Below are 27169 nucleotides of genomic sequence, written 5' to 3' on the forward strand. Positions count from 1 at the left end.
CTCACTCACAACCAAGAGACGCATTCTCCCTCTCATTTATTTATTTATTTTTATTTAAGGGTTTTTTATATACCGGGGCACGTTAAAAACATCACCTCGGTTCACAATGTAACATAACATAGCAACAGGCTTTACAATAATTTATAGTAGGAGGAAACATTGAGGTAACTAATTCAACTTGAAAGGTGGTTACATGTTCATATATTTTAAGTATATTCACATTAACTATATTCACAATAACTATATTTACATTTTAATTATTCACATGGTGCCAGGGAATATATGCGGTTAGATCAGGTGGTAGGATGGTGGGGAGGGTGAGGGTGGAGGGTTGGAGGGTGAGAGGGGAGGAGGATGAGGGAGGGTTGGAGGAATGGGAATGGGGGTTGGAGGAATGGGAATGGATGAGGATCATGGTTAAGTTCAATAGGGCGTGTCAGTCAGGGGGGGGCGTGAGGGTGGGGGGTGTATCTATGGGAGTAGACGGTTAGGGTATGCTAGTTTGAAGAGCCAGGTTTTAAGATTCTGTTTGAATTTTTTATGGCAGGGTTCCTGGCGTAGGTGGGGTGGCATATTGTTCCAATGGGAAGTGCCTGCTATAATGAATGATCTATCTCTGATCGTGGCATGTTTGATGACTTTGGGGGAAGGAGTCAGGAGTTTGGCTTGGTGCTGTTTTCTAGTTGGTCTGGTTGTGTTGTGGAGATGGAGATGTTCAGGGAACCAGTGCATGTCTTGGTTGTGAATGGCTTTGTGTATGAGGGTGAGGGATTTATAGATTATCCTGGAGGTTACTGGGAGCCAGTGCAGGGATTGAAGAACTGGGGTGATGTGGTCATGATGGTGAGTGTTTGTGAGAATGCGGGCGGCAGCATTCTGTAGGAGCTGCAACGGTTGAAGGGTATTTTTTGGGAGGCCTAGGAGGATAGCGTTTCAGTAGTCCAGTTTGGATAGGATCATGGCCTGCAGTACTGTTCGGAAGTCAGAAGTGTGTAGTAGTGGTTTAATTCTCTTCAAGGTGTGGAGCTTGAAGAATCCGCTCTTAATAGTGTTAGAAATGAATTTTTTGAGGTTAAAATGGTTGTCTATCCATATGCCAAGGCTGCAGACAAATTGGGTGGGTGGGCAGCCTGGTGGTGAGAGGGAAGAGAGGCTTAGTGTGGGAATGTTGGGGGGAGAGAGGATGAGTAGTTCGGTTTTGTTGGTGTTGAGTGCCAGAAAGTTGTCAGTGAGTAATTTGTTTATTTCAGATAGAGCAGATTTCCTCTCATGGGCCACCGGTCTCCTATATGCATTGCCTCCACTTCCACTTCTCTTGAAGACTCTCGTGAAGTTACGTCAGGACAAGGGAACCATGATCCTCATAGCTCCTCACTGGCCACGCCAAGTGTGGTTTCCGATTCTTCAGGATCTCTCCATTCGCAGACACATTCTCCTGGGGAAGGACCGGCTTCTGATCACCCAGAATGACGGGTGCCTTCGACACCCCAATCTTCACGCCTTGTCCCTGACTGCCTGGATGTTGAAAGGCTAACCCTTCAGTCACTTAACCTTTCGTAGCCAGTTTCCCGTGTCCTGATTCGTTTGCGGAAGCCTTCCACGAGAAAATCTTATTTTTACAAGTGGAACAGGTTTACATCATGGTATTCCTCACTGTCACTTGATCCTTTTACCTGTTCCACCATGAAGTTTCTAGACTATCTCTGGTACTTATCAGAGTCAGGTCTAAAAACGTCTTCCATCAGGATGCATGTCAATGTGGTAGCTGCCTTCCATAAAGGTGTTGGAGATGTACCCATTTCTGTACAACCCCTTGTAACACACTTTTTGAAGGGCTTGCTCCATCTCAAACCTCCACTATGCCCTCTGGCCCCTTCTTTGGACCTCAGCCTGGTTTTGGGTCGGCTCATGAAACCACCATTCGAGCCTCTCCAATTCTGTGATCTTCGATATCTTACATGGAAAGTGATTTTTCTTCTAGCAATCACTTCTGCTCGCAGAGTTAGTGAGTTACAGGCCCTAGTCACCTATCCGCCTTACACTAAACTTCTGCACGACCGGGTAGTACTCCGCACTCACCCTAAATTTTTGCCTAAGGTAGTATCAGAGTTTCACATTAATCAATCCATTATACTACCAACCTTCTTTCCCAGGCCCCATTCTAATTCAGGAGAACAGGCTCTGCATACCCTTGACTGTAAACGAGTTCTACCATTCTATCTAGACCATACAGCTACCCACAGGAAAAGTACTCAATTGTTTGTTTCTTTCCATTCCACCAAATTGGGACAGCCTGTGGGTAAGCAGACTCTCTCCTCCTGGTTAGCGGACTGCATATCCTTTTGCTGTCAGCAAGCAGGCATTCCACTTCAAGACCATGTTAAAGCACACTCTGTCAGGGCCATGGCAACTTCAGTTGCGCACCTACGCTCGGTGCCACGTCTTGATATTTGCAGGGCTGCTACCTGGAGTTCTCTCCATACCTTTACAGCCCATTATTGCTTAGACAAGGCTGGAAGACAAGATTCCATCTTCGGTCAGTCTGTCTTTCGCAACCTTTTTGCAACTTGACGTACCAACACCCTTCTGCCTGCCTGTTAGGATTCAGGATGCCCTCTACCAAATTCCATCCCAGTCCTTGTACCTATTGCACATCTTGGGTACATTTGGTGCATTTCTCGGACATCCTCAGCTCAGTACTCGCCCATATGTGAGGACTACCATCCTGCTTGTCCTGTGAGAAAGCAGAAGTTGCTTATCTGTAACAGGTGTTCTCATAGGACAGTAGGATGTTAGTCCTCACGAAACCCGCCCGCTTCCCCGTGGTGTTGGGTTCGTTACGTTTTCTTATTTTATTTTTTGGCACTTCCTTTAACTTTAAACAAGACTGAAGGGGGACCCCTGCTGGCTGCAGGTTTAGTGCCATGCTGGACATGCCCAGTAGGTGCCATTCAAAGTTCTAGAAACTTTGACAAAGTGTTCCGTGATTGGGCTCCATCCTGTGATGTCACCCATATGTGAGGATTAACATCCTACTGTCCTGTGAGAACACCTGTTACAGGTAAGCAACTTCTGCTATATTCCCCCTCTGCCACTCACACCAATTAGCTACAAAGTGCACATGCCAGAAGTACCAATGTACTTTGCAGCTATGCAGACTTTTTGAAAATTGTTCCCATTTAGTGGCCAGATTTGAAGTGCAAGTATACTGGCTTCTGGATACTGTCAGAGTCTGATGCTTGTGGTCAAATAATATGATGGCCAAGCAAGACAGGGTTAAAAGAAACAGGGAAACACCTGGGTAGTAACAAATGAAAAATCATGGTACTCTAGTCCAGAAAAAACTAGTTCTGTTTGAGCAGTAGAGTAGAGGAAACTTGTAGACCCTTCAAGGATGCAGTCAAAACTATGCAGATTATTGCCAAGTTTGTGCGTACATTTTCCTATAGACTTTATATCAAAAGGAAAGTAAATATTTTCCTTTAAAAATTTCCTGGGTAAAATGCCCATAGAGATTTGCACCTGATTTTCCTGTGGAAACTTTTTCCCTGAAAAACTACGTACGTAGAGGAATTAATTTTCAAAAGGATTTATGTGCATAAAACTAGATTTTACGTGAGTAAATGGATTTTAAAAATTGCTACGATATATGTTACTTTTACACATGTAAAACCTTTTGAAAATTACTTCCATAGTTTTGAAAATCCAAACCTATGCATGGCGTTTTCTCCCTTGACCTAACCCCATGTCTAATCCATCTGCTTTTCCCGTGATAGAAGTGCACGTGTTGATCTCTATGCATATATTTACTTGCATGCAGGGTAGACAATTTTCAGACATCCCTGTTACCTAGTTAAATGGCTTTTGGAACTTTCCCTAAAAAATGTATTTCTTTTATATTCTACCTTTCAGACACTTCAAAAGAAATAACATTCAGGTACTATAGGTATTTCCCCATCCCCAGAGGGTTCACAATCTAACTGAGTCATTTATCATTTCGCGATAAAGCCCTAATGCACGCGATGACGCCATAATGCACGCGATAACGTCATAATGCATGCGATAAATAACGGAATGACACATGAGTATTCAAATTAAAAACTGAGCATTCGAGCGAGAGGAGTTTGGCAGAGTAAATAGAATGAGGGTCTGCTGGCACAGAGTGCAATAGAGTAATGCACACTAACACAGGATTTAACACCGGAAATAACTACTTTTTTTTTTTTTTTTTTTGCACTTTGGTGAAAAAACTATTTATTGCACTCTCACAGCTGATATTGCTGATTGTGGGTATTATTGCAGCAATTATTGCATGTGATAAAAAGAGAAATTATAACAGACACACCTTCCAGGCCTTCCTGTCCCAATAAAAACCCCTGTTCTTACTGATCTAGCTCCCTAAATCCATAATGTTTGTGGCAAGTTTAATTGTTGGGGGATACTGGATGCTTCGGGAGGCTCGCCGCAGATGACAACAAGCGGAACAACAACCTCAAGAACAGGCAAGGGAAGTTCCAAGCCCTCCTAGGGATGTCCCTGCACCGGAGGCAGAGGCAGAGGCACAGGCCCTGAAGGGTCGGTGCCAGGGCAGCACCTGGCACGCAGGCGGCCATGATGGAGGAGATACAGGGTGTGCATCCTTCCTCCATGACCATCCTTGTTGGGCATGCCAGAGGACTATGTGGTTTGCAGGTATCGCCTTAGCTCTCGGGCCATCCTGGAATTATATAAAGAAATCAGAGGGGATCTGGGTCCGGTCACCGAAAGGTCCCACGCGGTGCCTGGCCTCACCAAACTGTTGGCCACCCCGCATTTCATGGCAACTGGCTCCTTCCAAACGACAGTAGGGGTCATGGAAGGAATGTCCCAAACCCCTTTTTCCTGCTGTCTGGTCCAGGTCATCACAGCAGTCTCTGACAGCATTTCCTCGGGACAGGCAGGACTTGATGGACTTGAAGAGAGGCTTTTATGCCTTTGCAAACTTTCCCAATGTTCTGGGAGCTATCGACTGCACTCGTGGCCATCATTATACCCCGTGACAGGGAGGAGATGTACTGTAACAGAAAGCTCTTCCACTCCTTCAATGTGTAAGTGGTCTGTGATGCTCGAATGCGCATCCTTGACGCGGTGGCCAGGAACCCAGGAGCCACACATGATTCCATTATACTTAGGCAATCGAGCCTGTGAGAAAATTTAGAGGACGGGCTGTATGGTGGCAGTTGGCTCATAAGTAAGAGAGATGCTTCTTTCTATATTCCATCTCTGGCTATGTGTTTGTGGCAAATGGCACGGATATGGGGGGGGGGGGGGGGGGGAGGAAAAGCATCACTGACATGACAAGTGGCTTGTAACAATTATGTCTGCAGGCCATTACTCCAGGGCCTGGCTTTTTCTCCCCATGCTGCAGAGGCCTGCTAATCTTGTGGCAGAAAACAATGCACTGGCCCTAAAGCTTGGTGTGTGAGCAGGTACTATACACTTTCTACATATTAAATTTCAAAATGGCTCTATTCCTATTCTCCCATTGGGAGCTATTTGAATCTCACTGGTTAATGACAAACTTGAAGTGTCCACACTGCTGGTACTGCACGATCATGAGTGGCCGGTTAGTGAAGCATCATCCAGACTATTGGCCACAGTGTGTCTTGAGCCTCACACACTTCAACCAGAAGCAGTGTCCTGTACATGTTGGTGGCCTGGCATATTCCCTGTGTCGGGCCTCACAATTTAGTTTATATGGAGGACATACTGCAGAGCCGGCAGAGACATTCGCAATCACACCATGAGGTACTGTTTTTCAGCTAACACAGGTCTGGCAGCTCTTATGTATTGCTTCAAGGTTGGAAGCCTGTTACACACCAGTAGCCTTAGCTCAGTTGCAAGGGCTTGACACACAATTCTTGTAACACCCAGATGAGATTTAGTAGTGCGGAAGAGCAGAGCTACTTTGGGCTGTCCTGCATATATACTGGCCCAGAACAATATGACATGCACTTAGGCTGGCAAATTGGCCTCCAAATGAAGCATGATGGAGATTCGGGGCTGCTAATGCCGAGGATGTGGGCTTCAGGCTGGTCCTGTGGAGTGCTGGCTCAAGGTTGTTACGATTCTATAGGCTCTCACTCAAAGTTCTGTTCCTCCATGAAGCTAGAGAGATTGAGGGACACATTGAATGAGCTGGGTGAACCCTGAAATTGCAGCAACTGCAATGGCTCCTGAGCCTGTGGGTGCTACTGCTCCTCCACCTCCTCGCTCATCCATCAGGAAGGGCCTATGCAAAAGGACTGCTGCCTGCTGGTCCTTGGGGCTTCTTGGCTGGGACCGGCTGCTTTGTGGGCGAGAGCTGTGGAAACAAAACACAAGATGTATGTACCAAATGCAGCAAGTATCCTTTTTTCATTTGGCATCAGAGGTGCACTTTGCTTCTTAGTATTGTGAGCATATTATGCCAAATGATGTGTACACCCATTGCTGCCTGCTCATTTACAGGTGAGGTGAACTTACTGGCTGTCGCTCGCATGGTGTCCAGCTGCTCAGCCATGCCCTTGAAGACATCTGTTCCCAGCCTTTGCACGAGGTGCTCCTCCCTGGGGGAGAGGATGATGGGACAAGGGACTCCTCCTCCATTCCACTATATATATTTATTTCTGGCTTCCTCCTTGGCTTTTAACTGTGCCTTGATGTCCCGGTACCTGTGGGTCACCTGCTCCTCATTTCTTTGGTCTCTGCTGTGCCTGGAGATGCCCTGGGCTATGTTGCGCCAGATCTGGCGGATGCCTTTGAGGTCTTGGCTGCCCTGTTGCCAAACAGCATGACATAATGCTCTAGGACCCCTGCAATGACCATCCCATTATCCTGGATGCTGACCTTGATAGCCCTGATGTCCCTTGTTGTCCTAGCACCTGTGGGTCATGTTAAGCTTTAAATCAGCTTAAAGACACTGCCCCATGAACACAAAGGTACCATACCAAATTTAGTAGAAACAAATTTAAGTTTATTATTGCATATCAAAAGACAATCCTGGTACCTCTGGGAAATACGGAGTAGTAGTTCCCACTTGACAGAACTACTCCTGTGTATCTCCCCATACATTAGTAAAGTCCTCTTTTTTATAGATAACACAGACAGTCTCAATCCCCGAAGTGCTTGACTCTATGGGAGGATCACGTACCACGTGTCTTGTGTCCAAATAGGACAAACTAAAATCTAAGTACCCTGTTTCTCCTCCTATCTTGAGGCCCAGTTGAGGCCCACGTGCCTGCCGCTCACTGTCAATCTTCTGTTAGTTCTTTGTCCTGTCAGCTTTTCATCCTCAGGGAGATCTCCAGGACTCTCTGATTTCATTGGGGCCCCTGAAGTCGAGATGGTATCCTGTGAGAATGTAACCTCGTCCATGTGCTCTTTGTGACCTCATGACCCTCCATCATATTTGAACAGCTCCAAATGCAGTCCAGATGTCTCCCAGAGTCTCTCCAAGCTAGGGTCAATTTGAGGTTCTCATGGCCAGAATTTCAGAAACCCAGACTCCTTTGTGGCTTGGCCTAAGCCAGAATCTCTGTGTTGATTGTGCCACTTTCAAATGGCAAGAGTGGCACACCAAAGCGTCAGAGAGGGTGACAGGTATGTGAGGACAGTCCAGGGCAAGTAGGTCTAGAAGTGTATTCTAGCAACTAACCCTTGGTTTGTACTGGGTGTGTCAAGCAGAGCATTTGTCCCTCTAGATCCCTAAATTAAGTACATGATACTCACATAGATATAAGCAGTCCTCAGGTAGCAAATGGCAGCATTAAGGCTGAAGTTACAATGAAAGTCGATCAGCTCTGTTGTTGAACTGCAAGTATAACTGCATTATCATGAGATTAGTCTTAAGCTTTAGTTTATATTACATGAGCATAGAAGGACAGTGTGAAAAAACTAAATAACTAGAGAAGGAAGAAATCATTCTTAAAGGGTACAGAGAGAATAATAAGAGTTGTAGTGGATGAAGAAGAAAAGAAAAACAGACTAGCATTATAGGAAAAATGTTCGAAATCACATATAGTATTGTCTAAGTCAAGAAACCACATAGTAGTGTTGGAACCAGCATAAGGATAGAAAGAACAATGAGAAATTATTATGAAAGAAGGTAAAGAATAACATATTGAATAATCATTAGAAGTTATAGAACTGGAAATTGCTACAAAACACTTGGAATGTAGGGACTAATAAAAACTGCATTAATTCAGACTGTAGCATTAACTTGAAAACCTAAGTAATGTTATTTGCAGATAGGTACATAAGTAGATATTAACTAGGTATATCATAAAAATAATTTTGTGACAATCAGTTATCACATGTCAAAGGTACATTGCCTCAGAAAAAAAAGGAAACCAGATTCTAGGAAGGCCACCCCAAAGAACAAGGAAAACCGTAAAGAAAAGATAAAGTATAAATTGTAAGCATTTCAGTCCATATAATGCAGGGTGCAAGATGACTTCTGTGGCAAAGGATGATTTCTGAAATCAGTGACACATTGCTTATACAGTTCTCTCAGTTTTTTACATCAGAGCATAGCCTCTTAACTCATTATTTAGTTAGATGCATATGTTACGGATTAGAGCCTAATATAAAAGCAAAACAAATTCAAATTAATCAATAGGAAAATTCCATCATGACCATAACTCCCTGCATCTAATAATCCCTACATCTGCATAATATTCCCACATTATTATAAATGAACATGCAATAGTTCAAACCACAAACAACTTAGGTACTCAGACATTACATAAAAACATATATTTCACTGAACTGATTACATAAATTCATGTGTTCATTCATTCTTCATTTGCAATGACACATAAAGACAAAACAACGATTGACAAACAGACCAAAATGTACTTGAAAATGTTTAGAAAGTGATTGGATTGATTCAGAAAATAAAAGGGAAGTCAGAATTAGAATAGATCTATTTAAAAATAAAAAGAAATCAAACTGGGGAAAAAAATGCAATCTTCAAGCGTTACAACTCCCATGGCAGAGAAGGCTGTCAACTTGGAAAATATAAAATCTGGCATACAACAAAATTAAGATAATGGTTAAAGTGAAATTTTAAAGTGGCATTACAGTTTCCTTAAAACTAAACATTCTGATATGCCTTAATTCAGCAAATAGCAGTCACAAAGCTACTTTCTTGTCTCTATAGTTATACCTCTAGGAGGCACTACCACTAGTTGTGGTGTGAGAGCTGCTCTCCATCTGCAGATCTAAAACCCCTTTTGTTCCATTTCCTGAAGTGATAAATTAACAAGAGCCGAACTAGGTGCATTAAGTAATGATTGTACTAGATCCTGAATTATTTCTGAGTCTTCTGCTAATGTTTGTGGTGTAATTAACATATCATTTACATACTTAAAAAAGCTTTCTACAAAACCTTATGGGACTGGAATTCCCTACTCTGCACAGCCAAAGCCACACCATAGTATGCACTACCCAAATCTAAGACTGTATATGAGGAATTTCTTTCAGGATTTGCTCTACATTCATTTGCAAAATGTCCAAATTTCCCACAATACCAGCATCCTTGTGCCCCAATCAGAATCAAAACCCGTTCCTATGCCATTCATCCCCTTTCTACCTTTCTACCTTTTACCATCCTTCTTCCAGAATTTTTAAATTAGAATCTCATTAGTTATAAGCAAAACTGAGATATATCTATTATCATTAGGATATGTCATAAATTCATTAATTAGCAAATACGTCAGCATGGATTATATGTATATAAGTTCTTTCTTTTATTTTCTGACATCTGTTTAATTAAATAACTCATATCCTTAATCTATTTTCCTCTCTTACACATTACCATAGTATAACTAGCTCACCTCATTCCATCCCCTAACGTACCCAGACCATCAAACAATTCATCAAGTAAACAAAAGTAGAGCTCCGCAATTCATTTTAAAAGCAGCTTGCTCATGGGTTTTTTTGATTTTTTTTTTCCTGCTTCAAAGAGAAGAGAATTCCTAGGGGGGGCTGCTACTCCTACTGCTCCCGGGAAACAACAATCTACATATTTTACTTTACGCTGCAATCAATAACATATTTATTAATACAATCTGACAGACAGAAAAAAATTTGATTCATCTTTTAAATCTAATCACATGGGAAGACAGACAGCTAAACCTACGGTGACCATTTCACCTAAATTAAAAAGAAAGAAATTCTAGTCTGTTTTAACCACATGATTTTTTAATTATTAAGCAGCAAAGCCAAAGAGCAAAAAAAGGAAAAAGGAAACTTCTCCACTCTATCAGATCTCTGTAGAAGCAATTTCAAACATCTGGCTTTGTTCCAAAAGCACGGCATGCGGAAAATAACTGCCTATTTCAACTCATTCTGTCTGAAGCCATATCTTAGTAGTTTCTGACAAACTCAATACTAGACATCCAGAGAAAGCCGACGAAACCAAACTTGTGTAAACAATCCACTAAATTAAATCCACTTTCTATAGAAATCAACACATGTCTACGTAACTTTAATTCCTCCTCAGTCTGGTTATAACTTCCAAACAGACCTACTCCCTTATCTTCCAATACAGCTAATTCTCCAGCTCCCAGTAGCTTTTCAAATGCTAAAACTTCCATGGCGATTGTAACTTGAAACTGCTGTAATTTACGCTCAGCCATGCGAGCAAGACAAGATCTTAGAACAAAGAAATAACTGTTGCTGTCTTAAACCTCTTTGTAATGGAAGTTTACTGACAACTATACAGCCAAACTAACCAGAAACACGCCAAATAAGTTTCCATTAAGTATACTAAACAAATTGAAACAACTCCACAGCAAAATCAAACTAAATAGTGCACTTTTATTTACAATTGGCCAAAGAAATCTTTTACTTGCTAACTAAAAAATTATTCTTACAAGCTGATTATTAAATACTCACACACAGATCTGTCATATTTATTTATTTATTTATTTATTTATTTAGAGTTTTTATATACCGGCAATCATGAAAACATATCTTGCTGGTTTACATCGAACAGGAGTGCATTATAAACAAAAACTAGAACTGTGGTGTCCGAAAGTACAGTTACATTTAACAAGGGTAGCCGAACTTGGAGAAGGAAGAAGAGAGGAGAGAAAAGAGATGGTTAAACAATATACAATTTAAATATAGTATACAGAATAAATGTTATATACAAGAGGAGTGGTGTTTTAGGAGTCATTGGAATGTGTCATTGGGTTGTGTCCGGAAATGCTTGTTTGAATAGCCAAGTCTTAAGTTTTTTCCTAAAAGTTGGGAGGCAGGGCTCCTGTCTGAGGTCTGTAGGAATGGAATTCCACAAAAGAGGGCCAGCTGTGGAGGTGGCGCGATCTCTTATGGTGATGTGTCTGGTCGTTTTCGCTGGGGGAACTTGGAGGGAGCCTCTATAAGCATCTCTAGTAGGTCTGGTAGAATTATGTGTTTGGAGAGGGAATTGAAGATCGAGAGTGGTAAGTTGATGTATAGTTTTGTAGGTGATGGTTATGGCTTTGTGCATGATGCGGAAGTAGACTGGTAACCAGTGAAGCTCTTTCAGGACGGGGGATATGTGGTCTCTTTTCCTTGCGCCTGTCAAGATTCGGGCTGCTGAATTTTGAACCATCTGTAGGGGTTTGGAGTATGAGGATGGTAGACCTAGCAATAGGGAATTGCAATAGTCTAGTTTCGAAAAAATGACTGCTTGGATGATCGTTCTGAAGTCTTGAGCGTGGAAAAGAGGTCTTATCCTTTTCAGGACCTGAAGTTTATAGAAGCAGTCTTTGGTTGTTTTGTTGATGTGTGCCTTGAAGTTTAGCCGGTTGTCTATTATTACTCCTATTACTACTCATATGCCTTTACCATGACCGTTAGGCGTGAAAATCTTTAAGCTTCTCCTCTCTCTCTTTTGCTCTGTGTCCTCTGGGTATAACTGCTCCAGCAATGCTCATCCAGAACACTTAAGTCTGGGTAGCTTCCTTCAGACTAGAAGCCAAATTTATGTCCGAGAACTAGTGTTAGGTCCGAACTTGTCCAGAAGATTCAGACATAAGACTCTATAAGGTACAGTAGCCACAGCTGCTATCAGATCTGAGTCATGGCACTAAAATGTTAAGTTTTAAATCAGCTTAAAGTCACTGCCCCATGAACACAAAGGTACCATACCAAATTTAGTAGAAACAAATTTAAGTTTATTATTGCATATCAAAAGGCAATACTGGTACCTCTGGGAGATACGGAGTAGTAGTTCCCACTTGACAGAACTACTCCTGTGTGTCTCCCCATACATTAGTAAAGTCCTCTTTTTTATAAATAACATAGACAGTCTCAATCCCCGAAGTGCTTGACTCTATGGGAGGATCACGTACCACGAGTCTTGTGTCCAAATAAGACAAACTAAAATCTAAGTACCCTGTTTCTCCTCGCATCTTGAGGCCCAATTAAGGCCCAGTTGAGGCCCACATGCCTGCCGCTCACTGTCAATCTTCTGTTAGTTCTTTGTCCTGTCAGCTTTTCATCCTCAGGGAGATCTCCAGGACTCTCTGATTTCACTGGGCCCCCTAAAGTCAAGACGGTATCCTGTGAGAATGTAACCTTGTCTATGTGCTCTTTGTGACCTCATGACCCTCCATCATATTTGAACAGCTCCAAATGCAGTCCAGATGTCTCCCAGAGTCTCTCCAAGCTAGGGTCAATTTGAGGTTGTCATGGCCAGAATTTCAGATAAAACAATGCAAAGAGAGCTAATAATTTTCCATTCAATTAATCATCAAAAAACCAAGGAAAAAGATAAATCAAAAAATTTAAAACATTTTTATCACAAAATTGTGCTCAAAAATTTTTTATAGAATAAGACTGACTGTATCGGCAAGCCTGACGACACCCCTTGAATAATTTAACAGGGGTTGTCCGGACTTCTCGTCATGTACAGTCGGCCTTTTTCAATTAAATTTTTTCAATTTTTTCAATAATTTTTGTTTTAAATAATTTTTTATATATAAATGTTGCTTAAAAAATGTTTTTTAAGTCCAAGGCAATTGTATCCAGTTGTCTCAATTCAAAGACACAATTGTTTCATTGTTTCCATTCAACTCAGTCCAAAAAAATTATTATTTCAAAGCCAAAAAGTGTAATTTTCAATGAACAAAGGACAAGAATATTTTTTAAATAACCTCGACACCCGGCCGATGTTTCGCTACTGCTTCATCAGGAGCGTGACATTATTTACTTCCAATGTCTCCCGTTGGTATTCTATACAAGGAGCTTATAAGAAATCTTGCTTGTCCAAGTATGGTGTCTCCCGTCAGATTTATTTCATCGGGAGCCTACCCAACCTTTTTCCGCTCAACATTTTAACAGCGGTCTCATTTTTCAAAGTTGTTACTTCTCATTTTTAACAGCGGTCTCATTTTTCAAAGTTGTTACTTCTCATTATTGCCCGGAAACAACCTTCATTGTGGACATACACCGTCTCAACTGGCTTCCGGAAATGCTGTTTCCAGCATTTCCGGAAGCCAGTTGAGACGGTGTATGTCCACAATGAAGGTTGTTTCCGGGCAATAATGAGAAGTAACAACTTTGAAAAATGAGACCGCTGTTAAAAATGAGAAGTAACAACTTTGAAAAATGAGACCGCTGTTAAAATGTTGAGCGGAAAAAGGTTGGGTAGGCTCCCGATGAAATAAATCTGACGGGAGACACCATACTTGGACAAGCAAGATTTCTTATAAGCTCCTTGTATAGAATACCAACGGGAGACATTGGAAGTAAATAATGTCACGCTCCTGATGAAGCAGTAGCGAAACATCGGCCGGGTGTCGAGGTTATTTAAAAAATATTCTTGTCCTTTGTTCATTGAAAATTACACTTTTTGGCTTTGAAAATAATAATTTTTTTGGACTGAGTTGAATGGAAACAATGAAACAATTGTGTCTTTGAATTGAGACAACTGGATACAATTGCCTTGGACTTAAAAAACATTTTTTAAGCAACATTTATATATAAAAAATTATTTAAAACAAAAATTATTGAAAAAATTGAAAAAATTTAATTGAAAAAGGCCGACTGTACATGACGAGAAGTCCGGACAACCCCTGTTAAATTATTCAAGGGGTGTCGTCAGGCTTGCCGATACAGTCAGTCTTATTCTATAAAAATTTTTTGAGCACAATTTTGTGATAAAAATTTTTTGATTTATCTTTTTCAGAATTTCAGATACCCAGACTCCTTTGCGGCTTGACCTAAGCCAGAATCTCTGTGTTGATTTCAAACTTCAGGTACACACATATCAGTCACCTGCTCCTCGCTTCTTTGGACTCTGCTGTGCCTGGAGATGCCCTGGGCTATGTTGCACCAGATCTGGCCCTTGGATGCCTTTGAGGTCTTGGCTGCCCTGTTGCCAAACAACATGACATAATGCTCCAGGACCCCAGCAATGACCATCTCATTATCCTGGATGCTGAACTTGATAGCCCTGAGACAAGGGCATCTTGCTGCCTGGCTGCCAGAAGGGGGGAGCCACTTCGACTTCCGGAGAGGTGTCCTCCCTTTCCTCACTCTTCCTCCCACTCCCCTCCTTCCCCCTCTCCTGCCCTTGCCCTTCAAACTCCCTTCCCCTCTGCCCTCTCTTCTATCCCTAGTCTGATATCATCTGCCCTCTGTTCTCGCCTGCCTATCCCCTTCCCCCTTCTGCCTCCTCCTACCCCTTCCCTCCTGCCTATTCCTTCCCTCCTGCCTATCTCTTCCCACCTGCCTATTTCTACTCCTGTCCCTGCCCCTACTCCTACTCCTCCTTCCCCTACCACTCCTGTCCTCATCTTCTTGCATCCTCTCCTCCCTCCTCCCCTCTCGCCTCTCCTCTCTCCCCACACTTCTCACACTCCATCCTCCCCACTCCTCCTCATTCCTCTTCACCACAAACACCACTCCTCCACCAATACTCCTCCACTCCTCTTCACTCCTCCACATTCCTCTACCACCACACAACTCCCCTCCTCCACACTTCTCCAACACCACTCCTCCACCACCAAAAGACAGATGGACAAACTGGACTAACAAACAAAAACTTTGACTCCAACAAAGAAGACAAAAGACCAAGACAAAAGGAAACAGATGGCAATAGAAAAAAAACAACTCACTCAGTAATCACTATAAAGAACCTCCAACAACACCTTACCTACTTCATCTCTCCAAACTCCTGACACACCCTCAAAGAGGCAGCTGCAGGAAGCCAGGATATATAATCTGAAAAAATAACGTACCACACACTAATTTATACTAGCTACATAAAATGACACAATGACACAACACTGCGTGCAATATTTACCTATGCAATGCGGCAGGCTACATATTAGCCTAACCATGCCCTTGTTGTTTTTTTTTTTTATCAAAGATGCAATTTTCACTATATTTATAGCAATTTGATGAATCTAGGTCTAAGTCTGTACCTGAGGCATTAGAGGGTGAAGTGATGGTCACAAGGAGTGGCAGTAAGATTTGAATTCTGGCTTCTCTGGTTTGCAGCCTGCTGCTCTCCACTCCTCCACACTAAAAATATACACTGATAACCTGGTATTGATTTTATTATCTATTAACTATTGAGTGCATAGTTCAAACTACCTGGGATGGCATGCCTCCAGCATAAGAGGTTTTATATATTGAAAAATTCCTGAATCAGTTAAGCAAATTAACTAACTATTAAGTTCACTTAGAGAATAGCCACTGCCATTAGCAACAGTAACATGGAATAGACTTAGTTTTTGGGTACTTGCCAGGTTCTTATGACCTGGATTGGCCACTGTTGGAAACAGGATGCTGGGCTTGATGGACCCTTGGTCTGACCCAGTATGGCATTTTCTTATGTTCTTATGTTCTTAACTTAACTCACTTGCATGGGAGATATAACCCAGCCCCATGAATTTGAATCAGGACATAACACTATATATGATATCTAAAATATTTTTTCTTCTTAGTCTTATTCAGGCCCATCTTGGATGCATTCCTATTCAAGATTTTGCCTTGACTCAAGACACAGCTAAAATTTTCAGAAGTGGTACAAGAGTCACTAAATGTATGGTAAAATTTAACTTTGTTTGCATTTGATAACAAACCCTATTGATTTACTTTTGTACTGAGCCCATTTGTTTCCTTAGGTTTGTCTGAATTTCTGGCATCACAAGAAAAGAAGTTCTCTGCATTTCTGAACTCTTTGATTTTGGCTAAATGTTTCAGGTCAAAACTATGGGAAAACTCTCCATTCTTATCTAAACAGCTGGAAAAAATTGGTATGTATGCATGCTTGTTTGCTTTAGTTTTTTTTAGAAATGTGGGCAATGTTCTTTCTACACTGCATGGATATGCAACTGTGCACAACTTGAGTTTCTCCCCTGCACAGCTGCTGTTATCTCCGCACAGGTCAGGACTGCCTTCCAGTTCTACTTCCTGGTAGCCTCAAGCCAATCTGTTGAGCCTGTGTGAATCCTCCCACCAACTTCATATCTGCAATCAATCAGCTGAGCTTGCTCTCCTTTCTGGTCTTTTGCTGTTTCTTGCTCCTGCCTATATCCAATCTGCTGAGCAAGAATGAATTCCAGAGGTTAATTATGCATTGAGTAAAAAATATTTCTCCTATTAGTTTTAAGTGTATTACTTGGTACTTTATGAAAGAGTAAGGTGAAATTATTTACTTGATGATTTCCTTTCATCTAGGACAGTCAGGCCAGTCTATTATGCATGGTTTGTACACCTCTTTCAGCAGATGGAGACAGAGATCAACAGGCTTGCTGATTGCAATAATATTATCAGACTTTGCGATAGGAGCCAGACCTGTTGTATTTCCCACAAAAACAAGAAGGACAAAGGATGTCAATTAAACCTAAAGTATAAATCAAGCGATAGAATTTGAGATCCACAAAACAGTTCACTGACTAAGTCATGAAAACAATAACTTCGCATTTCTCATTATCCGAACACTATGCCAATTGTTCTAGATCAATGTTAATATGTATTAGAAAACTGAATTTGATAGATTTGCTAGATAAATGCCTACCTTGCATACCACTTCTGTGGTATGCTCGCTGGCCACAGCAACATGCTGCTGGCCTCCCTTACCCACCGGGGTCCCGGAGCCAAGATACCACCGCGATTCTTCAGGGCGATGGGAACGCTGCCAGTCCTCCAAGGCTGACCGCAGCATAGGCGCACACACGCGCCCCACATCAGACCTTAAAGGAACAACACCGGGAAAAGTTCCCTCTTTTCCTCACTGACGTCATCTAGCAGGGACTATTTGAACTCAGTCCCTGCTCTCCAACCTTGCCTCTGCAACAGGTCTCCTGAAGCTGCTGGCTGCGTTGTTTGCTCCTTGTCCCTGGTTCCTGTTCCTCTCCGTTCCTGCCCTGCTCCTCACTTCCTGGATTGTCTCTTGTCCTCGACCCTTGGATTGTTTGCTGGATGCTGTTTGCCACCTGTCTCGACCACTGACTGTTTCCTGGATTCGCCTGTTGCTGACTGTCTTGACCCTTGGATTGTTTACTGGATTCCCCCGCTAGCCATCTGCCTCAACCCTGGACTGATATCTGGATCCGCCTGTTTGCTGCTGACTGCTAACCTGGTCTGGAACTGAGATCTGCCTCCCTATGACGAGAGCCTGGGAAGTCTTCTCTCAGGACCTTACTCATCTCAACTCGAGGGGCCACTGTCGTAATACTCTGTAACCATTTTTGTCCGTTAATTATGTTATAATTATGAATGTCACTTTGTAAACCATTGTGATCTATACATGGAATAACTGTATATAAAATGTCTAACTAAATAAATACTACTTAGACTTCTAGCATTGGCATACAGACATTTTTTGTTTGTATTAACAGCCTGCTTTTCAGTTCACAGGGATAATTTGGAATCTTTTAGCTCAGGTGATTCTTTACTTATAGGCAGGTGGACTATTTTTACTTTCATTGGAACCTCTCTGTTGGGATGCTCTAACTCTCCTGCTTCATTAGTATCCTTTGAAGATACCTCCCTCCAAACCATGCACTGCTGAGCAATTATTGTCTTTCTTCTTTGTTCTAGTTTAAAAGCTGCGCTATCTACTTTTTAAAGACTAGCCCCAGCAGCCTGGTTCCACTCTGGTTAAGGTGGACCCCGATTCTTCAGAAAAGACTTCCCCCTTCCCCAAAATGTTTCCCCAGTTCCTTACAAAACTGAATCTCTCTGCCTTGCACCATCATCTCATCCACACATTGAGACTCCAGAGCTCTGCCTGCCTCTGGGGACCTCTGTGTGGGAGCACTTCAGAGAACGTACCCTGGAGGTTTTTTGATTTCAGCTTTCTACCTAAGAGCCTAAATTTGGCTTCTACAACCTCCCTCCCACATTTTCCTATGTCATTGGTGCACATATGTACCATGACAGCCGGCTCCACCCACCACTGTCTAAAATCTTATCTAGGTGACGCGTGAAGTCCGCCACCTTCGCACCAGGCAGGCATGTTACCAGGCAATCCTCACTTTCATCAGCCACCCAGCTATCTACTGTTGTAAACTGTGAGGTTTGGGTGGACCCTTGGACACTGTGGCAGCTGACCTTGCCCATGGGGGGAAGTCCCGTGAGGGGCCACAGGTCAGGCTTAGCTCAGGACACACAAACACAGAGTTTGATCTTTTATTAGACTGTGTAAGGAAGCCACCAGAGGTGGCAGTAGTGAGCAGCTGGAATAGCCCGGCAGGGCTGGTATCCCTCAGGCGCTGGAACAGCGATTCCTCCGGTAGCAGTGCTGTAGTGGAAAGAACTGAGAGAATGAGTACAGTGGAGAATATACAAGACCCCAGTATGGAGATCCCCAGGGTAGGGAGAGCAGACCCTCGAGGAGCGAGTATCTGAACCCTGAGAGCTGGGAGGCTTGCAGATGATGTACTCACGCAGCGGTTCCACGGAGATGGCACTGGGGCTGGAATGGAGGCAGGCCCTCTAGGAGCGAGTGCCTGGTTCCAGAGAACAGCTCTGAGGTGAAGATGGTAGTACTCACTGATGTTGAAGATTAGCGAATCCTTCCAGGCAGAAGAGAAGGTTGGAGTAGGCAGCGAGTCAGGGAACATGGGCCCTCGAGGAGCGAGTACCGGTTTCCTGATAGCGACCTGGAAAGCAAGTGAAGCCCCCGAGGAGCAGGTACCCCGTTAGCATTAGAGAGTCCAAGAGAGATTGGAGAGGCAGAGTAGCTGGGTACGGAGAGCGAATCCCATCTGTAGGATTCCCGTAGGATTACCCTTGCTAACTCAAAGGCTAGCAAACATTGTAGGCCTTAAATATCCGGGCATCATGACATCGTCACGGAGGGACGCCCCGGAGGTTCGCGCCAAGTAGGAAATAAGGGCTGCGTGGCACGTGCGCCTTATGGTACAAGTGGAACATGGCTGGAGGCAGCGCCCAAGCCAGTCCGGGGATGCCGGAGAGGACAGTAGGCAGACGCCACGGCAGCCAGGCATCCATCCGCAGCATGAGGAGGAGCAAACAAAGAGAGGTAGGTGGAGTGAAGCCGTCGGAAAGGGACAGTTGCAACATCTACATTCCTAATAATTGAATCACCAATTTCCTAGCGTGTAGCAGATGGACTCAGAACAAGTGGGTATAGTGTGCTCGTGCTAGCAGTTGGAGACGGATCTGACGTCAGCACGGGTACATATACCCCCACAGGAAGTGAAGCAACTCAGTAATTTCCGTCTCCAAAGCAGTTTGGAGCGCCTGCACGCTCGCTGAGCGTGTTTTCCAATACTACTTTATACTTTCTACTTTCCAAATTTCTCAGAAGACGAGCCCTGCACTCCTGCGGTGATACCCTCGGGTCTCTCCCCCAGTTGAGTTTCCTGAGGTGATTTCCGCGATCCCTCGGAGGTCTACTCCTCGGTCCAGTGGCCGAATCGCGGCAGGGATCTAGCCCCCGAGCGAGAAGGGCTCGGGCGTGGCTGAGAGGCGCCTCGGTCCCGGCGACGACTTAGCTCCGAGCGAGACGAGTTCGGCGGCTTAGAGGCAGCGGGTGCACTTCCTCGAGCGCGGCGGTGAAGGTATTTCCCCTCTCCCCCCGCAGCCGGTGACCGCCCGGGTTACAGCCGGGAAGAGCCGAAGATCAGGTAAGGCGTACATCTCTTACTTTTTGGTCTCCGAGGTACGAGGATCGGCGGCGTTGCCTGCACGCGGCATGCCGTGGAGGTCGCCATTTTGTCTGCCTTGTTCAGGTATTGAGCGCCCACGGATAGGCGCACACGGATAGGCGCCTGTTGATAGGCGCACATCGCAGCGCATAGATTGCTAAGCGTATGTTATTGAGCACATATTGTATATTATTGAGCGCATATTATTAAGCGCATATTATTGGGCGCATATTGTATATTATTGAGCGCATATTGCTGAACGCATATTATTGAGCGCATATTGCTGAACGCAGATTATTGAGCGCATATTGTATATTATTGAGCGCTTATTGCTGAACGCATATTATTGAGCGCATATTATTGAGCGCATATTATTCTTGAGCTCATATTATTATTGAGCGCATATTGCTGACAGCATATTATTGAGCGCATATTATTGGCAGCATATCGCATAAGCGCCGGCGCCCTGCATTCGCAAGACGCGATGGAACACCTAAACGCCCCGGCGTCTCCAGAGGCGGCACCTCCTGATTCCGGCGTGAAAGCTCTTGGCCTGTGCTCAGCGTGCCAGCTTAGAGCCACGCAGAGCGAGGAGCCAGACTCCCTTTGTGCCCAATGTGAGGTGGCCGTGGGAGCCTCGGGCCAGGACCAGTCTCAACTGAGGTTTACCGACAGTTCCCCAGGGGCCACCTGGGATCTAGCGGGCCGTCTCGAACAGCCAGGAATCCCGGGGGACCTGGTACCCCGACGGCTGGAGACCGCTTCCATTTCCTGGGTGGACTTATTTAAGGGGATCCACGCCTTTGTACAGATGCAGTCGGCTTCCTGTCCAGGCCCTGCTGCCCCGGCGGACCCTGCCCCCGGACCCTCTCGCCCTTACCGCGGGCACCCGCCTCCGGCCAGTCCGGCTCATGCGGTCCCTGATGTCTCGGAGGACGAGTCCGGACTCCCCGATGAGGGAGAACTTCCCTCGGGGATAGAGCCATATCGAACCATGAGCCGGTTCTTTTCCAAGGAAGATCTCTCCGACCTGGTTTCTCAGTGCCTGATGGAGTTGGCTATTCCAGGCCCCAGTACCATGGAGGCATCCAATCAGAACCTCCTGCTGGAGGGTCTTCGTCCGACAGCCCGCCATTTCCCTTTCCTGCAAGCGGCACAACAGCTGATCGATTTGGAGTGGAATGCGCCAGAGGCCTCATTCAAAGGGGGGTTGGGCTCTGTCTGGCATGTACCCCCTGGACCCGGCAATCAAGGATATGCTGGCGTGCCCCAAGGTGGACGCCATAGTTAGTGCTGTGGTCAAGCGCACTACCATTCCAGTGGAGGGGGGGGGGGTGGCCCTCAAGGAGGCTCATGACCGACGCCTGGACGCCATCCTGAAGCAAACCTTTGAGGTGGCAGCTCTGTCTCTGCGAATCGCAACCTGCTGCACAGTGGTGACGTGTTCCTGTTTGTCACAGGTCAGGAACAATGCTCCGGCAGCGGACATGGAGTCAGCTCTCTCGTTCCTTACGGATGCCGCCTCTGACCTAGTCCGTACGACAGCCAAGGGGGTCTCATCCTCCGTAGCAGCCAGGAGGCAGCTCTGGATACGGAATTGGTCAGCCGATGCTCCTTCTAAGACATGTCTCACTAGAATGCCATTCAAGGGTTCTCTCCTGTTCGGCAGCGACCTAGATAAACTGGCCAGCACATGGGGCGCCTCTCCAGTACCTCGACTGCCGGAAGACAGGTCCAAGAGGAACCAGTGCACCTTTCCGAGGCCCTCCAGAGGTAGAAGCTCCCAACGCTTCACTCCCTATAGGAGTCGCTACCAGGCACCTTGTCCTCAGGCCAGGACCCAGTCCTTTCGGACCAAGCAGCACAAGAGGGGAGCCAGCTCGGGTTCAGGTCCCGGCCGCACCTCACAATGAGAATCAGCCGATCCATCTGGGGGACGAAGCCATAGGGGACAGGTTAACCCTCTTCTACCCCAGATGGGTCGAGATTACGTCGGACCAGTGGGTCCTCGCCATCATCCGAGAGGGGTATTATCTGGACTTCCATCACATCCCTCCGGACAGGTTTGTGGAATCTCCGGGCCCAATCCACAAGAAGGCGGCATTGGAAGCTACCCTGGCGAGGCTCCTGTCCTTGAAAGCCATAATCCCAGTACCTGCATGGGAAATGGATTCTGGGCACTATTCCATTTATTTCATGGTACCCAAGAAAGAGGGCACTTTCCGACCCATCTTGGACCTCAAGTCAGTCAACCGATACTTAAAGGTCCTGAGGTTTCGCATGGAAACTCTGCGCTCAGTCAAGACCGCAGTACAACCAGGGGAATTCCTCACGGCCTTAGACTTGTCAGAAGCCTACCTGCATATCCTGATCCATCGGGATCATCAGCGCTACCTACGCTTCAAGGTTCTGGGACGGCACTTCCAATTCCGGGCTTTGCCCTTCGGGTTAGCCATGGCGCCGCGGACCTTCACCAAGGTGATCATAGTGGTAGCAGCGGCGCTCAGAAGGGAAGGAATCCTTGTCCATCCCTACCTAGACGATTGGCTGATCAGGGCGAAATCACGAGAGGAGAGCCATCGGGCAACCAACAGAGTGATCACCCTTCTGGACAGCCTGGGATGGGTAGTCAACCTAAGCAAGAGTCGCCTACTGTCTTCCCAATCACTGGAATACCTGGGAGTCCGGTTCGACACCCAGGCAGACAAAGTCAGCCTAACCACCAAGAGAAGGTTAAAGCTCCAGACTCGTCTACGGTCCTTGATGGGAGCCAGCCGGCCCATAGCCTGGGATTACCTGCAGGTTCTCGGTCTCATGGCATCCACCCTGGAAGTGGTACCATGGGCAAGGGCCCATATGAGACCGTTATAACACTCCCTCCTCTCTCGGTGGAGCCCACGTTTACAGAACTACACCGTGCATCTACCTCTACCCGCCAGAGTGCGGGCCCAGCTACGGTGATGGTTGCAGCCCAACCACACGAGCAGGGGGTCGAAGATGTCCTCCCCCACGTGGACTCTGCTCACCACAGATGCCAGCCTGAGTGGAGGGGGAGCACACTGCGAAGAGCTCACCGCCCAAGGGCGGTGGAACATCAACCGTCTAGAGGCACGGGCAGTCCGATTAGCCTGCCTGCGATTTGCTCACAGACTGAGGAACAGAGCAGTCAGAGTGATATCCGACAACACCACCACGGTGGCATACATCAACCGACAGGGCGGAACCAGAAGCCAACAGGTGTCCCTAGAGATAGCCCCGCTGATGGCTTGGGCAGAGGCGAATCTCCAGGACATCTCCGCTGTCCACATTGCCGGAAGGGACAACACCGCGGCAGACTTCCTCAGCAGGGAAAGCCTAAATCTGGGAGAATGGCAGCTGTCCCCCACAGCCTTCCAGATGATTGTGGATCAGTGGGGGACTCCGGACTTGGACCTACTAGCGGACAGGTCCAATGCTCAAGTACCCAGATACTTCAGCCGCAAGCGAGATCCGTTCTCTCACAGGATCGACGCCCTGGTTCAGCCATGGCCTCCAGGGACCCTGCTATACGCCTTTCCTCCGTGGCCCCTGCTGGGCGCCCTTATACACAAGATTCAGAGGCACAGAGGCCTAGTTCTTCTAGTGGCACCAAACTGGCCAAGAAGACACTGGTACACGGACATGAGAAGACTACTGACAGGGGAGCCCCTTCCCCTACCTCCTCTCAGGGACCTGCTTCGTCAAGGTCCCATCCTCCACGAGGATCTGGCTCAATTCTCTTTTATGGTCTGGCCATTGAGAGGGCTAGACTGAAGAAAAGAGGTTACTCAGAGCCGGTGATAGATACACTCCTCCGAGCTCGCAAGTTTTCCACATCCCTCACCTACATAAGGATCTGGAGAGTATTTGAAGCCTGGTGCGACACTCATGGCACCAATCCACATGCGACCACAATCCCTATTGTTCTGGATTTCCTGCAGGATGGGCTTCAGAAGGGTCTCTCCCTAAGCTCCATCAAGGTTCAGGTGGCTGCGCTGTCTTGCTACAGTCCCAGGAGGGATGGCAAGACCATTGCCACGCACCCAGATGTTTCCCGCTTCCTGAAAGGAGTCAAGCACATTCGTCCGCCACTGAAGTGGCCAGTGCCCCTGTGGAACCTCAACATAGTTTTGGATTTCCTCGCGGGATCCACCTTCAGACCCCTTCAGGGCCTGTCTCTCCGTTCGCTAACTTTGAAGATGGTGTTCTTGCTGGCAGTGTGTTCCGCACACCGCATCTCAGAGCTACAAGTGCTGTCCTGCCGGGATTCCTTTCTCAGGCTCACTCCAGAGGCTATCCATCTTCGCACGGTTCCCTCTTTCTTACCTAAAGTAGGCTCACAATTTCACCTCAACCAAACCATATCCTTGCCAACCACGGCGGGTTTGAAGAAATCAGAAGAAGGGCGTTTGCTACGCCATCTCGACATCGGCAGATTGCTGCCCAGATACCTGGAAATGACAGAGGCAATACGAAAGATGGACCATCTGTTCGTCCTTCACAGCGGGAAGAAACAAGGGGAAGCGGCCTCTCGGCCCACAATCGCCCGCTGGATCAAAGAAGTTATCAGAGCGGGCTACGTAGAGTCCGGGAAGTCACCACCTCTGCAGGTCAAGGCGCATTCTACCAGAGCGCAGGCGGCCTCTTGGGCAGAATCTAGGATGCTGTCGCCCGCGGAGATATGTAAGGCGGCGACATGGTCCTCCCTCCATATCTTTTCCAGATTTTACCGTCTGGATGTCCAGGTCAGGGAGGACACAGCATTTGCGAGGGCAGTCCTACGCGGTCCTCAGGCAGCCTCCCGCCCAGTTCGGGAGTAGCTTTTGTACATCCCACTTGTTCTGAGTCCATCTGCTACATGCTAGGAAATGTTGAGATTACTTACCTGATAATCTCCTTTTCCTTAGTGTATGCAGATGGACTCACCATCCCACCCGGCTGCCAGTATACATGGGTTTTCGCCACTTCAAGGTAAGACATGTCATTTCTTACACGAGAGCATCCACTCTACCAGGTGTCGACGCCTTCTGGTTGGGAGCGCTGGTGGTCTCCAGCTACTATCAATTGGTCAGGGGAATCCTGTTTCACTAATTCATTGATCGGTCAGTACACATATATCCATAACAGCTTTTGCAAGGAAGATTACTGAGTTGCTTCACTTCCTGTGGGGGTATATGTACCCGTGCTGACGTCAGATCCGTCTCCAACTGCTAGCACGAGCACACTATACCCACTTGTTCTGAGTCCATCTGCATACACTAAGGAAAAGGAGATTATCAGGTAAGTAATCTCAACATTATGATGGTCGACCTAACCCTTCCCTCCTGGGAACTAGCAATGAGAGACACATCCTTGGTGTGAGAGAACATTGCATCATCTGGAGAGCAGGTCCATGCTATAGGATCACTTTCTGCTGCACCAGGTTGATGCTCTCCAACCATGAGACCTTCCTCCTCTTCGAATGGTCCTGTGAGCAATATTACCCAGACACCGCCGGACCCTTGCTGCCGCCTCTCGTGGCATGAGAAGTTGTCGCTGGTCATCCTGTTAAGCACCATGCCATTTTTTAATGACGCTTATGATTTTCAGTGAAAAACATAATCTTTTATTGAATAATATAAGTATTCTCGGGAGATGCTGATGCCATGCCTCCGACAACCTGTCCACCAGCATCTCATCATATATAGGAAGTGATCCTTCTTTTATAGATAACATACGATATTGTGGAAGTTTCTAGACTTGCGTGACCCCCAAAGAATCATTTACATAGGTTGTCATGTCAACAGCATGATGTGACTATCTCTGAACTGCCCTGATTAGTTTTCCCAGGCGTGGCCCATTTGACCTCACTCTTGAGATAGTCCTTTGTTCTGTTAAAATCTTACTGGTCAAGATAATTAACACATCTGTGGCTGTCTTGTTAAAAACTCCTGAGAATAGTGCCTAAAGCTCCCGCCGTTGGTTTCTTCTTTGTGACCCAATGAATAGGCCTCACCTTTCTGGTGCCAGCTTGCCTGCCTGACCAGCTGAAGTTTGCAAGTCATTCTCAGCAAGTCACGTAGAGTTCATTCAGCCAAAGCAGGCTAAGAAAACCCAAGGATTCTGGGGGGTTTTCGTTCTCCATGTTGGTTTTCTGTTCAGGCCCACTCATCAATCCATGCGGCTTACGCCACCGATATTCCTCCCTTATGCTGTCCTCTAGGCATGCGGGCACGTATTTCTTAAAGGGCCCGCAGCAGGAAAAGCCCACGGCAGCCTTGGATGATGTCATCTCCTGTTGCCCTATAAAAGGGCTCTTCAATCTCTGCTTTGGGGCTTTTACAAAGTCTCTTAGTCTCTTATCCTGGTCTTCTGTGGTCATCAGTTCCTGGTCTCCCTTGGTCTTCTGTGGTCCTTGATCTGTTCCAGGTCTCCTATCGTCTTGTTTGTCCTGGGTCCATCTTTGCTGGATTAAGTCTTTAGTCCTTTTGGTTTTAGAGTCTTGTTCCTCAGTTCCCTATTCCTGAGTCCTGTTCCTGGTCTTCAGAGAGCTTGTTCCAGCTTGCGGTCCATCCTGGTCTTCAGTGCCCACCTGGTCCTTGTCTTCGGTCTTTGCCTGGTTCCTCGTCCTTGCTTGGATCCTTGACTTCAGCCATCTCCTGGTTCCTCGTCATTGTCTGGAACTTGTCTTTAGTCTTTTTCCACAACTTCACCTGGTCCTCTGTTTTCAGCCTGCTGTGGTCTTCAGCCTTGATCTTAGTCCTGTATCTCCAGCTCAGATCCACGTCAGTCTTCAGTTCCAGCTTAGTGCAGCTGCAGTCTTGGTTCTGGTCTTCAGTGGATCCTTGTCATTGCCTAGCCCATGCTTGGATACGCTTATCCTCCAGTGGCATGGACATTGACCAGCATCAGAGTTGTGTCGGTCACATCTTGGCACAGAGGCTCATGCACACCCACTGTCCGAAAGGGCCATCGGAGTGGAAGGAGGGTTACCCTTAGAGACCAGCCCTGTCTGCTGGTTCTCTGAC

The 27169-nt window shown here is 46.0% G+C and overlaps 1 protein-coding gene across 1 annotated transcript in view; it reads left to right on the forward strand.

The window, feature by feature from the left end:
- Positions 1 to 27169, forward strand: part of LOC115099806 (probable ATP-dependent DNA helicase HFM1) — a 358874-nt gene that overhangs the window by 274912 nt on the left and 56793 nt on the right. Inside the window, exons 19-20 of the mRNA XM_029617655.1 lie at positions 15969 to 16066; positions 16149 to 16280. Of these exons, the coding sequence (XP_029473515.1) occupies positions 15969 to 16066; positions 16149 to 16280 (230 nt within the window). The remainder of the gene's footprint in view (positions 1 to 15968; positions 16067 to 16148; positions 16281 to 27169) is intronic.

Source organism: Rhinatrema bivittatum, chromosome 10 (assembly GCF_901001135.1).
Source record: "Rhinatrema bivittatum chromosome 10, aRhiBiv1.1, whole genome shotgun sequence".
In the NCBI taxonomy this organism is placed as follows: domain Eukaryota; kingdom Metazoa; phylum Chordata; class Amphibia; order Gymnophiona; family Rhinatrematidae; genus Rhinatrema; species Rhinatrema bivittatum.